This window comes from Marmota marmota, unplaced genomic scaffold (genome assembly GCF_001458135.2).
Source record: "Marmota marmota marmota unplaced genomic scaffold, marMar, whole genome shotgun sequence".
In the NCBI taxonomy this organism is placed as follows: Eukaryota; Metazoa; Chordata; class Mammalia; order Rodentia; family Sciuridae; genus Marmota; species Marmota marmota.
In genome coordinates this window covers 20,881,970-20,901,047 of record NW_026000057.1, presented here as the reverse complement: position 1 = coordinate 20,901,047, position 19,078 = coordinate 20,881,970, and the positions used below count along the sequence as shown (strand labels likewise).

Here is a 19,078-nt window from a genome sequence, read left to right as displayed (position 1 = left end):
CCCTTCACCCCCCCACCCCCGTACTCCCCTGGTTTCTATTGTGCCCGGCTTATTTCATTTAACATGTTCCATCCACATTGCTGCAAATTACAGGATTTCGTTCCTTTTATGGCTCAATATTCCCTTCTGTATTCATATATCACATATTCTTTACCCATGCATCCACTGACAGGCACCCAGGTTGACTCCGTATTTTAGCTCTTTGAATAATGCTACAATAAACACAAGATGTTAGGTATCTTTTTGTTGTATGATTTCATCTTCTTTGGCTATATATCCCATAGTGGAACTGCTGAATTATATGGTAGTTCTATTTTCAGTTTCTTAAGGAATCTCCAGACTGTTTTCCAAAATAGCTGTACTAATTTACATTTCTACTAGCAGTGTATAAGAATTTCCCTTTCTCCACATCCTCCCCAGTGTTTGTTATTTTTTGTCTTTTTTTATGATAGCTCTTATAACCAGGTGAGAGAATATGTTCTTGAAGTTTTAATTTGCATTTTTCTGGTGATTAGTGAGATTGAATTTTTTTTTTTCATACACTTGTTGGCCATTTGATGTCTCCTTTTAGAAATGTCTTATTTAGATTTGTAACCAAATTTTAATCGGATTATTTGCTTCCCGCCCCCCCGCCCATGTTCAGCCTTTTGAGTTCCTTATATATTCTGGGTATTAATCCCTTGTCAAATTAATAGTTTGCAAATATTTTCTCTCATTCTATAGCTGCTAACTCTGTTCATTATTTCCTTTGCTGTGCAGAAACTTCTTAGTTTGATATAATCCCATTTTTCTATTTTTATTCTCATTGCCTGTGCCTTTGGGTTTTATCCAAAAAATCATTACCTATACCAATGTCTTAATGTCTTAAAGTGTTTCCTTGGTTTTTTTTTTTTTTTTCTCTTTTGGTACCAGGGATTGACCCAGGGGTACTTTACCACTGAGTCACATCCCCAGCCCCTTTTTTAAGTTTTTCATTTTGATACAGGGTCTTGATAAGTTGTTTAGGGCCTCTCTTAATTACTTAGATCATCTTTGAACTTGCAATCCTCCTGCCTTAGCTCCTGAGACACTTGGATTACAGGTGTGTGCCACCCCACCTGATGACCCTTTTGTTTTCTTGAAGCTTCATATTTTACATTTAAGTCTTTGATCCCTTTTGAGTTTATTGTTGTGTATAATGATAGGAAAGGATCTAATTTGTTTTTATACATATGAATATCCACTTTTGTCAGCACCATTTATTGAAGAAATTGTCTTTCACTGCTGTTGTATGTTTTTGGTGCTTTTGTCAAAAATCATTTGGCTAGATGAGCATGGATTAATTTCTAGGTTCTCTATTCTGTTCCATTGGGCTATGTTATTGTTTTTATGTCATTATCATGCTGTTTTGGTTGCTACAATTTTGTAGTATATTTTGAAATCAAGTATTGTGATGCCTATACTCTGGCTATTTGGGGTCCTTTCATGGTTTCATATGAATTTTAGGATTGATTTTTTCCCTATTTTTGTGAAGAAAATCATTGGTATTTTGATGGAAATTGTAGTGAAACTGCAGGTTGCTTTGGGTAGTATGATCATTTTAATATTATTTCAATCCATGAACATGGGATATCTTTCCCTTTTTTTACATGTCCTCAATAATTTTCACAGGTGTTATAATTTTCATGTAGAGACTTTTCACTTCCTTAATTAAATTTATTATTGTAAATATTTTTAAACAAGATTTTTTAGTTGTTGATAAGACTGTTATTCAGACTCTTGAAGATGGCGGCGAGGGGAGTGCATTACCCCCGTGTGCTGCTTCACTGTGTGGGAGTATGACAAGTCAGGACGGCTAAAGGATATCTTGTTAGGAATTTCCAGCAATAGTGGGGTGCTCCGGAACCTGGAAGAAGGATTTCCATCGCACGAGGATCGGCTACGGGGACTCAAACGCGAGAGGTTTGTCGCACTGAGGGTAACTGCTTATTCAGCAAATCGCCCCGTGGCTAGAGTCTGCAGCGCGCGCTGGGATAGAGACGCAGGGTTACAGCGCTGCAGTTTCTGCCAGCTGCGCAAGCACCGTACTCAGGGCTGAATTCTGGGTTCGAGACGGGGGAAGGAAGCGGTCCATCTCGGTTCTCCACACCGGTCAGACCACAGAGGAGGCCAGCAGCCACCATGTTGGTAAACTGACGTCACCTTCCCTGTTTTCGACTGACCGCAGCTCATTCAGCCATAGATCAGGTAATTTCAGGCTGCAATTCGCCTGCGGCTTGCAGACAGATTGCTAGGGTTCAGTGCCTGGGTGCTTCTTAGAACCTGATCTTATCGGAGCGAACACCGAGCGCGGGGCGGCCGAGTTCCGGCTCCCGGAACCGTCCCGGAACCGCCCTGGCCCAGGGCCGCGGAGCCTGCGGAGGCTGCTTCTTGGACCCTGCTCCTATCAGAGCATACAACAAGCACTAAGCAGCCGAATTCCGGCTCCCGGAACTGAGCCCGCGGGGACTGCTTCTTGGAGCTTACACTTATAGGAGCTTACACCGAGCACGGAGCGGCCGAGTTCCGGCTCCCGGAACTTCCCTGGCCCGGGGCTAGGAGCCCGCGGAAACTGCTTCTCGGTCCGGGTCCTGCTGAGGGCCGGTCAGGACTCACCCGTTGCTTTGGTTGCCCGGCAAGGGGAACGAAATGCTGCCATTCGCATAGGATACCAACATGGCAGAGATCTGATGTCAGCAGAAAGCGGCGGAGGAGAGAACTTCATCAATACCAGCGGTGACATAAGCAGTTGGTCTCCTGGTAGGGGGGGTGAGGCACAGTCACCCGAGTCTCCTCAATTTGTCGTTGAGCCAGAGGGGAGAAGCCGGGCCGCCGCCAGCGCCCGGAGCAGGCCCAGCGGCTCGCCAGCGTGGTGACCGCGTGACCCCAATTGGAGAGGGGGCGGAGCGGAGCCGCCACTCGCACCCGCAAGGTGGGCAGACCCGCGACCCAGTGGTACATGGGCGTGGTAGGAGGGGCAGGGCAGAGCCGCCGTTCGCGCTTGCAAGGTAAACAGACCTGTGACAGCCGGGCGGGTCAGGCCCAGTGGCCTGCCAGTGTGGTACACATGTCACCCCAACTGGAGTAGGGGCAGAGCAGATCCTTCTCCCACGCCCGGATCAGGCCCTGCCGGTGTGGTGGTCACGTGACCCCAATTGGAGTGGGGGCGGAGCGGAACCGCCACCCGTGCCCGCAGGGTGAGCAGACCAGTGATCAAACTGCAGATCAGACCCAGGGGTCCGCAGGCGTGGTAGGAGGGGCAGGGCAGATCCGCTGCCCGCGCCTCCAAGGTAGGCAGACCTACAACAGACCGGCGGATCAGGCCCAGGAGCCTGCCGGCGTGGTACAAACACCACCCTAATTGGAGTAGTGGCAGAGCAGAGTCGCCGCCCGTGCCAGGAACAGGCCCAGCGTCCTGCAGGCGGGGTAGTCACGACACCCCAATTGGAGTAGGGGCAGAGCAGAGCCTCCACCCGTGCCCGAAAGGTGGGCAGATCTGCGACCGACCAGCGGGACAGGCCCAGTGGCCTGCCGGTACGACAGACACGTCACCCCATTTGGAGTAGGGGCAGAGTAGAGCCGCCGCCCGCGCCTGCAGGGTAGGCAAACCTGCAACCGACCGGCGGATCAGGCCCGGTGGCCTGCCGGCGTGGTACACTCGTCACCCCAATTGGAGTAGGGGCAGAACAGAGCCGCCGCCAGCGCCCAGAACAGGCCCAGTGACCTGCCGGCGTGGTAGCCACGACACCCCAATTGGAATAAGGAGAGAGCAGAGCCGCCGCCCGCACCTGCAGGAAAGATACGCAAGCAGTATGAAAAGACAAGGAAAGAAAGGACCACAAGCAATGCAGGTCAACGCAACTTTAGAAGAGGTAACAGCTGCAGCAGATGGAATGTCAGATAAAGAATTCAGGATATACATGCTTCAGATGATCTGGAGTATCAAGGAAGACATTAAACAGCAAAATCAGACAATGAAAGATCACTTCGACAATGAATTACGCAAACAAATCCAGGAAGCAAAGGATCAACTATACAGGGAGATAGAGGTTATAAAAAACAAACAAACAGAAATCCTAGAAATGCAGGAAGCAATAAACCAACTTAAAAACTCAATGGAGAATACTACCAGCAGAGTAGAACACTTAGAAGATAGAACATCAGACAATGAAGACAAAGTATTTCAACTGGAAAAGAACATAGACAGCTCAGCAAGACTGTTAAGAAACCATGAGCAGAACATCCAAGAAATATGGGATAACATTAAGAGACCAAACTTAAGAGTCATTGGGATACAGGAAGGTACAGAGCTCCAAACCAAAGGAATGAGCAGTCTATTCAATGAAATAATACGAGAAAACTTCCCAGACTTGAAGAATGAGACAGAATCCCAAATCCTAGAAGCCTACAGGACGCCGAATGTGCAAAATCATAAGAGATCCACACCTAGACACATTATAATGAAGATGCCCAACATACAGAATAAGGAGAGAATTTTAAAAGCTACAAGAGAAAGGAAGCAGATTACATTTAGGGGTAAGCCAATCAGGATAACAGCTGATCTTTCAACACAGACTCTGAAAGCTAGAAGATCCTGGAATAACATATTTCAAACACTGAAAGAAAATGGGTTCCAACCAAGAATTGTGTATCCAGCGAAATTAAGCTTCAGGATGGAAGATGAAATTAAAACCTTCCACGATAAACAAAAGTTTAAAGAATTCGCAGCTAGAAAACCATCTCTTCAAAACATCCTCGCCAAAACATTACAGGAAGAGGAAATGGAAAATAACAATGAAAACCAACAGTGGGAGGTAGGACAGTAAAGGGGGGGGAAATAATCAAAGAGGAAAACAAACCATGTTTAGTAACAGAAATAAACAAATATGGCTGGAAGAACAACCCATATCTCAATAATAACCCTAAATGTTAATGGCTTAAACTCACCAATTAAGAGACACAGGCTAGTAGAATGGATCACAAAACAAGACCCAACAATATGCTGCCTACAGGAGACGCATTTGATAGGAAAAGACATACATAGGCTGAAGGTGAAAGGTTGGGAAAAATCATATCACTCATATGGACTTCGGAAACAAGCAGGAGTGTCCATACTCATATCAAATAAAATAGATTTCAAGCCAAAGTTAATCAAAAGGGATAAAGAGGGACACTACATACTGCTTAAGGGAACCATACACCAACAAGACATAACAATCATAAATATTTATGCCCCAAACAATGGTGCAGCTATGTTCGTCAAACAAACTCTTCTCAAGTTCAAGAGTCTAATAGACCACCATACCATAATCATGGGAGACTTCAACACACCTCTCTCGCCACTGGACAGATCTTCCAAACAAAAGTTGAATAAGGAAACTATAGAACTCAATAACACTATTAATAACCTAGACCTAATTGACATATATAGAGTATACCACCCAACATCAAGCAGTTACACTTTTTTCTCAGCAGCACATGGATCCTTCTCAAAAATAGATCATATATTATGTCACAGGGCAACTCTTAGACAATATAAAGGAGTAGAGATAATACCATGCATCTTATCTGATCATAATGGAATGAAACTGAAAATCAACGATAAAAGAAGGAAGGAAAAAGCATACATCACTTGGAGAATGAACAATAGGTTACTGAATGATCAATGGGTTATAGAAGACATCAAGGAGGAAATTAAAAAATTCTTAGAGATAAATGAAAACACAGACACAACATATCGGAATCTATGGGACACATTGAAAGCAGTTCTAAGAGGAAAATTCATTGCTTGGAGTTCATTCCTTAAAAAAAGAAAAAACCAACAAATAAATGATCTCATACTTCATCTCAAAATCCTTGAAAAAGAAGAGCAAAACAACAGCAAAAGAAGTAGAAGGCAAGAAATAATTAAAATCAGAGCTGAAATTAATGAAATCGAAACAAAAGAAACAATTGAAAAAATTGACAAAACTAAAAGTTGGTTCTTTGAAAAAATAAACAAAATCGACAGACCCTTAGCCATGCTAGCGAAGAGAAGAAGAGAGAGAACTCAAATTACTAGCATACGGGATGAAAAAGGCAATATCACAACAGACACTTCAGAAATACAGAAGATAATCAAAAACTATTTTGAATCCTTATACTCCAATAAATTAGAAGATAGTGAAGGCATAGATAAATTTCTTAAGTCATATGATCTGCCCAGATTGAGTCAGGAGGATATAGACAACCTAAACAGACCAATATCAATTGAGGAAATAGAAGAAACCATCAAAAGACTACCAACTAAGAAAAGCCCAGGACCGGATGGGTATACAGCAGAATTTTACAAAACCTTTAAAGAAGAACTAATACCAATACTTTTCAAGCTACTTCAGGAAATAGAAAAGGAGGGAGAACTTCCAAATTCATTCTATGAGGCCAACATCACCCTGATACCTAAACCAGACAAAGACACTTCAAAGAAAGAAAACTACAGACCAATATCTCTAATGAACCTAGATGCAAAAATCCTCAATAAAATTCTGGCGAATCGGATACAAAAACATATCAAAAAAATTGTGCACCATGATCAAGTAGGATTCATCCCTGGGATGCAAGGCTGGTTCAATATACGGAAATCAATAAATGTTATTCACCACATCAATAGACTTAAAAATAAGAACCATATGATCATCTCGATAGATGCGGAAAAAGCATTCGACAAAGTACAGCATCCCTTTATGTTCAAAACTCTAGAAAAACTAGGGATAACAGGAACATACCTCAATATTGTAAAAGCAATCTATGCTAAGCCTCAGGCTAGCATCATTCTGAATGGAGAAAAACTGAAGGCATTCCCTCTAAAATCTGGAACAAGACAGGGATGCCCTCTCTCTCCACTTCTGTTCAACATAGTTCTCGAAACACTGGCCAGAGCAATTAGACAGACGAAAGAAATTAAAGGCATCAAAATAGGAAAAGAAGAACTTAAATTATCACTATTTGCAGATGATATGATTCTATACCTAGCAGACCCAAAAGGCTCTACAAAGAAACTATTAGAGCTAATAAATGAATTCAGCAAAGTGGCAGGATATAAAATCAACACGCATAAATCAAAGGCATTCCTGTATATCAGCGACAAATCCTCTGAAATGGAAATGAGGACAACCACTCCATTCACAATATCTTCAAAAAAAATAAAATACTTGGGAATCAACCTAACAAAAGAGGTGAAAGACTTATACAATGAAAACTACAGAACCCTAAAGAGAGAAATAGAAGAAGATCTTAGAAGATGGAAAAATATACCCTGTTCATGGATAGGCAGAACTAACATCATCAAAATGGCGATATTACCAAAAGTTCTCTATAGGTTTAATGCAATGCCAATCAAAATCCCAACGGCATTTCTTGTAGAAATAGAGAAAGCAATCATGAAATTCATATGGAAAAATAAAAGACCCAGAATAGCAAAAACAATGCTAAGCAGGAAGTGTGAATCAGGCGGTATAGCGATACCAGACTTCAAACTATACTACAGAGCAATAGTAACAAAAACAGCATGGTACTGGTACCAAAACAGGCGGGTGGACCAATGGTACAGAATAGAGGACACAGAAACCAATCCACAAAACTACAACTATCTTATATTTGATAAAGGGGCTAAAAGCATGCAATGGAGGAAGGATAGCATCTTCAACAAATGGTGCTGGGAAAACTGGAAATCCATATGCAACAAAATGAAACTGAATCCCTTTCTCTCGCCATGCACAAAAGTGAATTCAAAATGGATCAAGGAGCTTGATATCAAATCAGAGACACGCCGTCTGATAGAAGAAAAAGTTGGCTACGATCTACATACTGTGGGGTCGGGCTCCAAATTCCTCAATAGGACACCCATAGCACAAAAGTTAATAACTAGAATCAACAAATGGGACTTACTCAAACTAAAAAGTTTTTTCTCAGCAAAAGAAACAATAAGAGAGGTAAATAGGGAGCCTACACCCTGGGAACAAATCTTTACTCCTCACACTTCAGATAGAGCCCTAATATCCAGAGTATACAAAGAACTCAAAAAATTAGACAATAAGAGAACAAACAACCCAATCAACAAATGGGCCAAGGACCTGAACAGACACTTCTCAGAGGAGGACATACAGTCAATCAACAAGTACATGAAAAAATGCTCACCATCTCTAGCTGTCAGAGAAATGCAAATCAAAACCACCCTAAGATACCATCTCACTCCAGTAAGATTGGCAGCCATTAGGAAGTCAAACAACAACAAGTGCTGGCGAGGATGTGGGGAAAAGGGTACACTTGTACATTGCTGGTGGGACTGCAGATTGGTGCAGCCAATTTGGAAAGCAGTATGGAGATTTCTTGGAAAGCTGGGAATGGAGCCACCATTTGACCCAGCTATTCCCCTTCTTGGTCTATTCCCTAAAGACCTAAAAAGAGCATGCTACAGGGACACTGCTACATCGATGTTCATAGCAGCACAGTTCACAATAGCAAGACTGTGGAACCAACCTAGATGCCCTTCAATAGACGAATGGATAAAAAAAATGTGGCATTTATACACAATGGAGTATTACTCTGCATTAAAAAATGACAAAATCATAGAATTTACAGGGAAATGGATGGCATTAGAGCAGATTATGCTAAGTGAAGCTAGCCAATCCCTAAAAAACAAATGCCAAATGTCTTCTTTGATATAAGGAGAGTAACTAAGAACAGAGTAGGGACGAAGAGCAGGAGAAGAAGATTAACATTTAACAGGGATGAGAGGTGGGAGGGAAAGGGAGAGAGAAGGGAAATTGCATGGTAATAGAAGGAGACCCTCAGGGTTATACAGTGGAGGAGGTAGAGAGAGAGGAGGGGAGGGGAGGGGAGAGGTGGGGAGGGGGGAGGGTGGAGGATGGGAAAGGCAGCGGAGCACAACAGACACTAGGATGGCAATTTGTAAATCAATGGATGTGTAACTGATGTGATTCTGCAATCTGTGTATGGGGTGAAGGTGGGAGTTCATAACCCACTTGAATCAAAGTGTGGAATATGATATGTCAAGAAATTTGTAATGTTTTGAACAACCCACAATAAAAAAAAAAAGCTAAAAAAAAAAAAACAATAAATCTAATAAGTCTAAAAAAAAAAAAAAAAGACTGTTATTCAATTTATTTATTTATTTATTTATGGTTCTGAGAATTGAACCCAGTGCCTCACACATGCTAGGCAGGCACTCTGCCACTGAGCTAAGGCTCCAGCCCTATTGTAAATATTTTTGTAGCTATTTCTTAATTTATTTTTCAGTAAGCTCATTATTGGTGCAAAAAATATAACTGGTTTTTGGGTGTTGATTTGTATCCTGCTACTTTACTGAATTTGTTATAGTTCCAACAGCTTCTTAATGAAGAGTTAACGTTATTCTGGGTATAAAATCATGTTGAGGTATGTTCCTTCTATACCTATTTGTTGAGAGTTTTTATCCTGAAAGGATGTTGAAATCTTATCAAATACTTTTCTGTATCTATTGAAATTATCAAACGGTTTTTGTCCTTTATTCTCTTATATTGCATATTGCATCACATTTATTGATTTTTGTGTTTTGAACTATTTTTGCTTCCCTGAGATGAATCCCACTTGATCACAGAATATAATCTCTTTGTTGCACTGTTAAATTCAGTTTGCTAGTAATTTATTGAGAATTTTTTGCATTTTTGTTCATCAGAGATAGGGGTCTAAAATTTTCTTTCTTTGTTGTGTATTTGTCTGATTTGAGTATCAGGGTAATGCTGGCCTAACAAAAAAGAGTTTGACAGAATTCATTCCATTAAGAGAAGAAATTGGAATTAATTCTTCTTTAATGTTTTTTAGAATTTAGCAGTAAAGTCATCTAGTCCTGGACATTGTTTTTTTTTTAATGGGAGACTAAATTGTTGTCCATTCTTATTGTTCATTATTGTCTGGATTTTCTGTTTCTTCTTGATTCAGTTTTGGTGGGCTATACATGTTCAGGAATTCATCCATGTCTTCTTGTTTTATAGTATCTGATCATATAATTGTTCATAGTACTTTCTTATAATCCTTTGTATTTCTGTGGTATCAGTTGCAATGTCTCCTTTTAGTTTTCTGAAGTATCAGTTGTAATGTCTCCTTTTAGTTTATTTATTTGGGTCTTCTTTCTCTTTTTATTGGTTAGTCTAACTAAATGTCTGTCAAATTTGTTTATTCTTTAAAAAAATCAACTGCTTCATTGATCCTTTGCAATTTTTAAATTTCAATTTTACTTATTTATGCTCTGAGCTTTATTATTTTTTTCTTTTAATAATTTTGGGTTGGTTTCTTCTTGCTTTTCTAATACTTTAAGGTGCATTGGTAGATTGCTTGTGATCTTCCTGGGTATTTCCTTATATGTGACTTGATGCTTTTCCTTTGCTATTTTTTAGGATTCTGTCTTTGTCTTAAATATTTGACTTTTTCTTAATGTCTGTATTTATTTCTATAAACTTTCCTCTTAGTACTATTTTTGCTATACCATGTGCTGATGAAAAGATAATGTATTCTCCTGTTGTTGAATGAAGTGTTCTGTACATGTCTCTTAGGTCCTTTTGCTCCATAGTATGGTTCAACTCAGATGTTTCTCTGTTGATTTTCTGTTTAGATGATATATCCAATGTGGAAAGTCTGTTGGTTAAATCCCTAATATTATTGTATTGGAGTCCATCTCTTCCTTTAGATCTAATAATATTGCTTTATATTGGGTCTCATGTTGAGGACGTATATATTTATAATTGTTTATCTTCTTGCTGAATTGATTCTTTTATCAGTATATAATGACCTTCTCTGTCTCTTCATAGTTTTCAATTTAAAGTCTGTTCAGTCTGATATGAGTTTAAGTACTCTTGCTTGCTTTTGACTTGTAATTGCATGTTTTATTGTGCAATTTTCAACCTGTCACCTTTAGTCTATGTATATTTTTACCAGTGAAGTGAGTTTCTTATAAGCAACATGTACTTGAGTCTTTTATTTTTTTAATCCATTTGGCCATTCTATGACTTTTGATTGGTGAATTTAATCTATTTACATTCAAGGTTATTTTAGATAGATATGAACTTGTTCCTGTCATTTAATTGTTTTCTGCTTGGTTTTGTTGTTGTTGTTGTTGTTTGTTTGTTTTGTATGCTTTTGTAACTTTCCATCTCTCTTATAATTTATTTTGGTGATTTGGTAGTTTTTCAGTTATGCTAAGATGTGGTTTTAATTTTTGTATCTATTCTGGTGGGGTTTGTACATTCAAGTGCTTTTGTTAAATCTTATCATTTTGTTGTTGTTGTTGTTGTTTCTAGTATAGGACTCCCTTAAGTATTTCTTGTAGAGTTGGTCTGGTGATGATGAATTCCCTTAATTTCACGAAAAGACTTTATTTCTTCTTAATTTCTGAAGGATGGTTTTCCTAGATATAGGTTGGCAGTTTGTCTTTCCATTCTCTTCTGTCCTTTACAATTTCTACTTTGAAATCTGTTGGGTATTTCCTTATATGTGACTTGATGCTTTCCCTTGCTGTTTTTAAAGATTCTGTCTTTGTTTTCAATATTTGACATTCTGATTATACTACAGTGTGTGACCATATAATTGTTCACAATACTTTCTTATGATCGTTTGTCTTGGCGAAGGTTTGTCTGGGTTGAATTTAGTTAGGATCTTTTGAGCTTCTTCTATCTGGATATCCATATCTCTTTGAAAATTCAGGAAGTTTTTAGCTATTAGTTTGTTAAACAGGTGTTGGGTGCTTTTCCCTCATTTTTTCACCTTTGGAATTCTTGTAATGCAAATATGTTTGCTTAGAATATTCCATAAGATTCATGGACTTTGTACATTTCTTTTAATCTTCCTTTCTTTTGTTTCACTGAGTTAATTCAGAAGAACTGTTGTCAGGTTCAAAAATTCTACTGCTTATTTGTCTGTTGTGGTTTTTCTTTTTTTTTTTTTTATTTCACTGACATCTTTAATACCAAGATTTCTTATTGTTCCTTTCTTTTTATGATTTCTGTCTCTTTGGTGAATTTCTCCTTTATATCCTGAATTATTTTTCCAATTTCCTTATATTGTCTATCTGTACTCTTTTATGTCTCACTGTGTTTTCTTAGGATCATTATTTTTTATTTCTTTTCAGGCATTTTACAGATTTTCTTCAAATTGGGACTTATTTCTGGAGAATTATTGTTTTCCCTTGAACATTTATTTTATGTTTCTTGTGTCTCTACAACAGTGTCTGAGCATCTGGTATGACAGTCTGTGTTATGGTTTGGATCTGGAATGTTCCCCAAGACTCCCATGTTGAAGGCTTGGTCATCATTGCAGCAACATTCAGGGGTGGGACTTTGGGAAAATGATTAGACCATAAAGGCTCTACCCTTGTAAATGGATTAATCGGCTGATGGATTTGTAGTTGCCTCCCTCAGTTTCATGGAATAGTTTTCACAGGAAACAGTTTTTGATTTGGATGGGATGTAAGTTGTCAGTTGGGTAGGTACTTTGGCTTTGATTATAAGTGAGCTCAAAAATGTAGTTTCTGTGTAATAACTTCATTTTTGATTAATGTTAGTAGTGTTTATGGGTGTCTCAGTAGTCTAGACTGTAGTGGCTTATGACTTTGCAGTAGACATAGGCTTCCAAATGTGTGTGTCTTCAGGCTCCACAAAATCAAGCTCTGATGTCTCCAGGGCTTATGGTGAAAAGTATCATGGTCTCCATGGTACAGGATGTGGAGAAGATTGTCTTCAGGCCCCTTGGAAAAGCACAAATGACATTAATGTTTGAGCACCAGCATTTATGGTTCTTGAGCCACAGGATATGAAGGAGACCTTACCTAGGATCTGGAGGAAGGAGATCTCCGGACCTATGACTCCACAGCCAGAGTTCTGGAGCCACAGGAATGGAATGGAACCTTCCCCATGTCCCATAGGATGAAAACAGATAATGCTGGAGTCTCTGGCACTGGTAACCATTAGCTCTAGGTTGTGGGACACAAAGGGGACTTTCTAAGTCTCATGAGGTGATTAAGGTTGATGCTGGGTTTTGTAATACTATTAGCCACATTTATGGAGTTGTGGGACCTTTATGGTACCTTGGTCCCAAGGGACAAGTACAAGATGCCAGCTATAGCTGTAATCCTAAGGCCATTAGCTGGGATGTAGACTCTACATGTTCCCATGGGGTGAGTGGAGTGGTGTCCAGAGATGGGACTGCTGGTAGCCAAGTTTCTGGAGCTGCAGGATGCTTCTTGGACCTTTCTCAGCTCCTGATACACAGAATAGGTGAAGCCAGGGCTTTGCACCAGGTAGCCCAGTCCCAAGACACTTGTGGCCCCTTTCCTAGTTTCTGTGGGGCAAATGCGGGCAGGACTTGGGCTTGTGGCTATGGCAGCCAGTGTCCCTGCAACTTCAGAATGCTAAGGGGACTGACTTCCTACCCTATGAGGTGTTTAGAGAACCAAGGCTTTTGTAATTGCCAGCCCGTAAGGCAAGATGGCAATTACAACCCTAGCAGCTTGGGTTCTGGGGATTGGGAGAGGCCCAAAGCGAGTTCCTTCTTTGGAACGTAGCAGTTGCTCTTAAGCCAGTCAGCTTTCCAAACTGGACTTAAAGCCTTTGAAAACCATGGAATTCTCCTGCAGTTAGAGCTGCTGATCTGCTGCTGTGATTAGAGTTGCTGGCACCTTCTTGCTCATCTTTTCTTGACAGTCTGGAGTCTGTGTCCCAAGCCCCCTAACATGGACTGGGATTTGTTCATTTGTCTTGGTTGCCTTTCCAACTCTGCATGCCATTTAGGGATCCCTTCACTTCCTTGCTGATTCCCAGAGTTCTCCTTCAGTCACTTTCCTAGAAATACCACTTTCCTCTGTTGCCCTGGTTTTTTCCCTCTGTGCAGTTGTGTGCTGGGCACCTTTATTCAGCCATCTCAGATCCAAATGTTTTTAGTATCATTCCTGGTTTCACAGTTTTGTCAGAATTGAAGCTAAAATTCATGACAATTTTTGATCTTGCTGTTCTTCACAGCCAAGATTTAGGTAGACAGACAGGTAGACAGACAGACAGAGATATAGATATATTCTATGTTAAGCACAAACGTTTACCAGACTGCAAACTCCATAAAGGTCATGGCAATGACTGAATGTCTTTCCTATTTCAGTATTTAACATGGTATCAGCTGCTCATTAAATATTTGTTGAATTAAAGGGTTCATAAAGTTTTTTATAAAATTATAAATTAAAATTTATGCTTTAATGTATGCTCTTTTGCTTTAAAAAAGAGCAGTGTGATTAGCAAGTAAAAGAAAGAAAGGAGGACTGATGTAAATGATAGTGCTCATGGCCTTCAATGCTTCTGTCTTTGCTAAATGGGCCATCAGACTCTAGAAGATGGTTGAGTAATGTCCTTGGCCTGCTCTTTCTAAAAACAATTGTTTCTGATACCCTTAATCCTCTGCCACTCTGATGTACTTGCCTACACTGAACTGGAAGTCCTTATTTCCTTGCTCCACCGTATCTTTTACAGCCCTTTCCCTGGAATCTCTGGTTTTCAAACCATGGAGTTACCTTTCAGTTCTCCCTGTCCCCATTAATTCCTTTGTACCAAGTTACCAAAGCACATTTAATCTCTCCTCCACTTCTATTTCCCCCACAGTCTGTTTTATTGCCTTGCAGCAGGAGGCGGTAGCCCTCCCAAGGCCAGCTCTCTGTCTCACTATTCTCTGCTTGTTCGCCAGCAAAATCATCCTTAAACCCTGATTTTATTGTGTCTTTTCCCCTACTTAATGCTCCAGTGATCAGATTGTCACTCTTTGACTTGACACTCTTAAGTGCTATCCTATTCTGTTTTATTGCCCCATCATTATTTGATCTAAGTTCCCCCACATTTTCATCTTTCTAAATTTCTTTATGCCTTCCTGTCTCAGTGGCTTAATTCATTTTTTTCTTATTTGTCATGGGACAGATCAAACTTTTGTTCCTGAATCCTTGTATTAGTCAGCCTTCTGTAACTGAGGCAAATATAAAGAGAAAAAGGGTTTTGCTGGTGTGGTGGTACATGTATGTAATTCCAGTGGCTTGGGAGGCTGAGGCAGAAGGATCACAAGTTCAAAGATAGCTTCAGAAACTTAGCAAGACCCTGTCTCAAAATAAAAAGTAAAAAAGGGCTGGAGGTGTGGCTCAGTGGTTCAGTGCCCCCACATTCAATCCTTGGTATTAACAAAACAAAGAGAGAGAGTGAAAGGGTTTGGGGGCTCATGGTTTTAGAGTGTCCAGTCTAAGATCAAGCAGCCCCATGGCTTTGGGCCGCTGATGAAGTAGCACAACATGGCAGGACAATGTAGCAGGGTAAATGGCTCACCTCATCACCGGGGTCCCATCATCCCTTTTGAGGTGATATCCCCTGTGACCTAAGGACCTCCCACGAAACCCCAGCCCCTAAAGGTCCAAACACCTCCCAATACTGCCTTCTGGTGACCAAACCTTGAACACAAAGGACATTAGGGCTCATTCAACATCCAAACTATGGCAATCTTTTTGAGACCTCTGGAAGGAAGGAAGGAAGGAAGGAAGGGAGGAAGGGAGGGAGGGAGGGAGGGAAAGGAAAGCAGGAAGGCGGGAAGGAAACATAAGAGTATCGAATTAGAAAATGAGGGACACTTTCTTTGTCCATTTTGTGCTATTAAAATAGAATACCTGGGTTATTTATAATGGACAGAAACTCCTCTGCTCCAGTTCTGGAGGCTGCCAACTGACTAGAGCCTTTCTGCATCAACATCACAGGGCAGAAGGTGAAAGGGAGACAGACCTGATATCTTCACCAACTGTCTGAAGAAAGGATCCTGTCTTAGACCACTTGATAGACCCATAGAGCCTTACATTTTAAATTTAGTGAATACTAAAGAAATACTGCTTATTAAATTATTACAAAAATAATCACATGTTTTTCAGAAGTTTCTAACTTGTCATTTTAAAAAATATTCATGAATACAAAGCTGCTGTTGGAATGCAAAGTACGTTTCAGTTATGTACTGGATAAATGATATAAATTAAATTTTTTTGTATAATGCATTCTGTTCTCTTTATATGGCAGGGCCTTATTTTTAGAGGTCAGTTCTTATAACAATTATGCATGATCTTTTCGACGTGCAGTAGATTTGAAAACTTTTTTATCCTACGAAAGCATTTTTTATAAAACATGAAAATCTTCCCATGGTTGATAATTATAGTATTCCGAGAATCCTATGCTAAGATTTATTCATTTCTGTTTTTACTCTTCTTTCGATTTTGGACTTGTTTGCAAGAAACTCATTTATTTCCTGGGCCCGCTTTGCTGTTGCAGGACTCACCCAGGAAGGCCTTTTCAGAGTGAACGGGAATGTGAAGGTGGTGGACCGACTGCGGCAGCAGTTCGAGAGCGGGGCGCGCGTGGAGCTGCAGGAGTTGGGCGACGTGTGCGCAGCCGCCAGCTTGCTGAAGCTCTTCCTGCGGGAGCTGCCGGAGGGCGTCATCCCTTCTGCGCTGCATCAACGCTTCATCCAGCTCTTTAAGGGTTAGGACATTCTCTTAGGAGTTAAAACAACTTTGTGTTTCAGTAAAAACTATGCTTTTAAATATTTAAACTGCAAATATTAAAATAAGATTTTGGATGTTTGTGGTCTTTCCATATGTCTATCTTGCTATTTGATGATAAGCCCTCATCTCCTATTGGACATACATGTAAACTGATTATGAAATGCAATTATTAAGTGGAATTTCTGGGCTGTTAGTAAATGAATACTTCAGTAACATAATATCAAAAAGCCCTGATGCTTTGGGGTCAAAGAAATTTTTTTCTGACTAGTAACTGCCATAGAAGAAATGAGAATAAGATGTCAAAAATCTGTTTACAAAATATTAATGGATTACAAGGTAGCCTGCTAGTGACCTTGGACATTGGAAGCTCACTGATGTACTTGTTTTTTCACATAAGCAAAAGTGAGTTCTAAGAAAATTGCATTTGTTTGGTGGAGCAAAAAGTGAGTTTTGATTGCACTGCAAAGTGATTCTTAAATAAAAGAACTACCCTGAGTGTAACAATTATAGGCATAATCATTACCATATTTCCCTCCTCTATACAATAAGCAAAATAATTGACCTTTGAAAACCTATTTATTTCCTTATTATTGCCCAATTCGAGTGGAAAGGGGAAAATGTACTTGTGAGAGTGTTAGTTGCCAGATTAAGAAGGATGCTACTTAAATTCCTTTAAAGCAGTGGTATGACAGTTCAGGTGTAGCATACCAAAGGTTGGGATAAGTGAGAAGGCCAGGTAGCTGAATAGGAAGGTGCCAGAAACATTGCATCCCATAGAGGACCATTTCAAATAATAAGAACTATGATTTTGAAGAGTGACCCCAAAAGGTCCATATGTAAAGGTTTGGTTCTCCAGGGTAGTGGTATTGGGAGGTGTGTGTAGACCCTTAAGAAGTGAGGCCAAACCAAGGGGAGGGAGGAGGAGGAGAAAAGGCAGAAATAAAAACAAACAAATAGAAGATAATAGTGGTGCTGAGGATCAAATCCAGTGGTGCTGAGGATCAAATCCAGTGCCTCACACATGCTACATGAGTGCTCTACCACTGAGCCACCACCCCAGCCCTATTTTGTATTTTATTTAGAGTTAGGGTCTCACTGAGTTGCTTAGTGCCTCGCAGTTGCTGAGGCTGGCTTTGAATCTGTGATCCTCCTATCTCAGCCTCCTGAGTTGTTGGGATTACAGGCGTGCACCACCATACCCGGCTATGATGCATTCTCTTGCCATGATGTGCTACTCTTGTCAAAGGCCCAAACTGACGGGGCCACCCTACTGTGGACTTGAATCTAAAACTATGAGCCAGAATGAACATCCCTTTAATCCGTAAGAAGCCTGTGTCAGATAGTTCATTATAGTGATGGAAAGCTGACTAATACCTTAGGTAAAAGTGACCGTTGAGCTGTCCAGCTAGTCACTAGGGAGGGAGGCACGTCTTAGCTCTCCAACCTTCTAGTGTTGGAAATGCTTCCTTGCCTGGCCCCTTCACACCACTCCACAGCTCCTGGCTTCCAGTGGTGACCTTTAGGTAGACCTCTTAGAAGATTACCCATGTTCTCTCCTTTCCTTCAAAGTTCCATCTGGTCCTCCAGAAACACACGCCCATTTTTGCCAAATTCTTGAAATGGAGGTCAGTTTGGTCCTAGGGCAGAGCCCTGCCTCTTTGTGCTGCCCCCCTAGGACACCCCTGGTCAGCCAGCTTCTCTGCCTTAGCCTCCTTCAGTTATCCCAGATTCTTTCAGGAGTTTGAATCTTCACTCTCCCCAGATAGTGTTCTGATACCCCTCACTTGGCTGGGGAAAAGAAGGAGGAACATTTTATCTAACTACTCTCCTTTTAAATCACTACTCTCTAATCTTTAACTCCAGATTTAAAGTTTCAAGTTTCTGCTTAAATATCCTTGAGGTAGATGATGGCCCATGGCTTACCAGATCTGTTTTTGGTCTCACCTTAACAAGTTCTATGTACCTGCTTAGAATAGGTAGGCCAATCACAATGTTTATTGTTAGCTTTGGGGACCTCAAACCAAGAGTGATTGCATCAGTTTCTAGGTCTCCAATAACAAAATTCCACAGACTGGGTGACTTCAGCATCAGAAATTTATTTTCTCACAGTTCTGGAAGTTGGAAGTGCAAGATCAAGATGTCTACAGGGTGGGTTTCTAGCAAGGTCTCTCTCTTTGGCTTCCAGTAAGGGGCGGCAGGGGCGGCGGCGGCCACTGCCACCGCCTCCCCCTCCTCCTTCTTCTTTGATATTCTTTTTAAATTTTTTTAATTTGTTCTAATTAGGTATATTGACAGCAGAATGCATTTCAATTCATTGTACACAAATGGATCACAACTTTTCATTTTTCTGGTTGTACATGATATAGAGTTCCACCATATGTGTAGTCAAACGTGTACCTAGGATAATGATGTCCATCTCATTCCGCCATTTTTCCTGCCAGTGGGCCATCTTCGCACTATAGCCTCACA

At 40.6% G+C, this 19,078-nt stretch overlaps 1 protein-coding gene across 7 annotated transcripts in view; it reads left to right on the top strand.

Annotated features, from left to right (window-relative positions):
• Fam13a (family with sequence similarity 13 member A) overlaps positions 1–19,078 on the top strand; it is a 346,389-nt gene that overhangs the window by 64,373 nt on the left and 262,938 nt on the right. For all 7 annotated transcript variants that reach the window (XM_048813609.1, XM_048813610.1, XM_048813608.1 and 4 more), the window contains exon 3: positions 16,377–16,586. In XM_048813609.1, the coding sequence (XP_048669566.1) occupies positions 16,377–16,586 (210 nt within the window). The remainder of the gene's footprint in view (positions 1–16,376; positions 16,587–19,078) is intronic.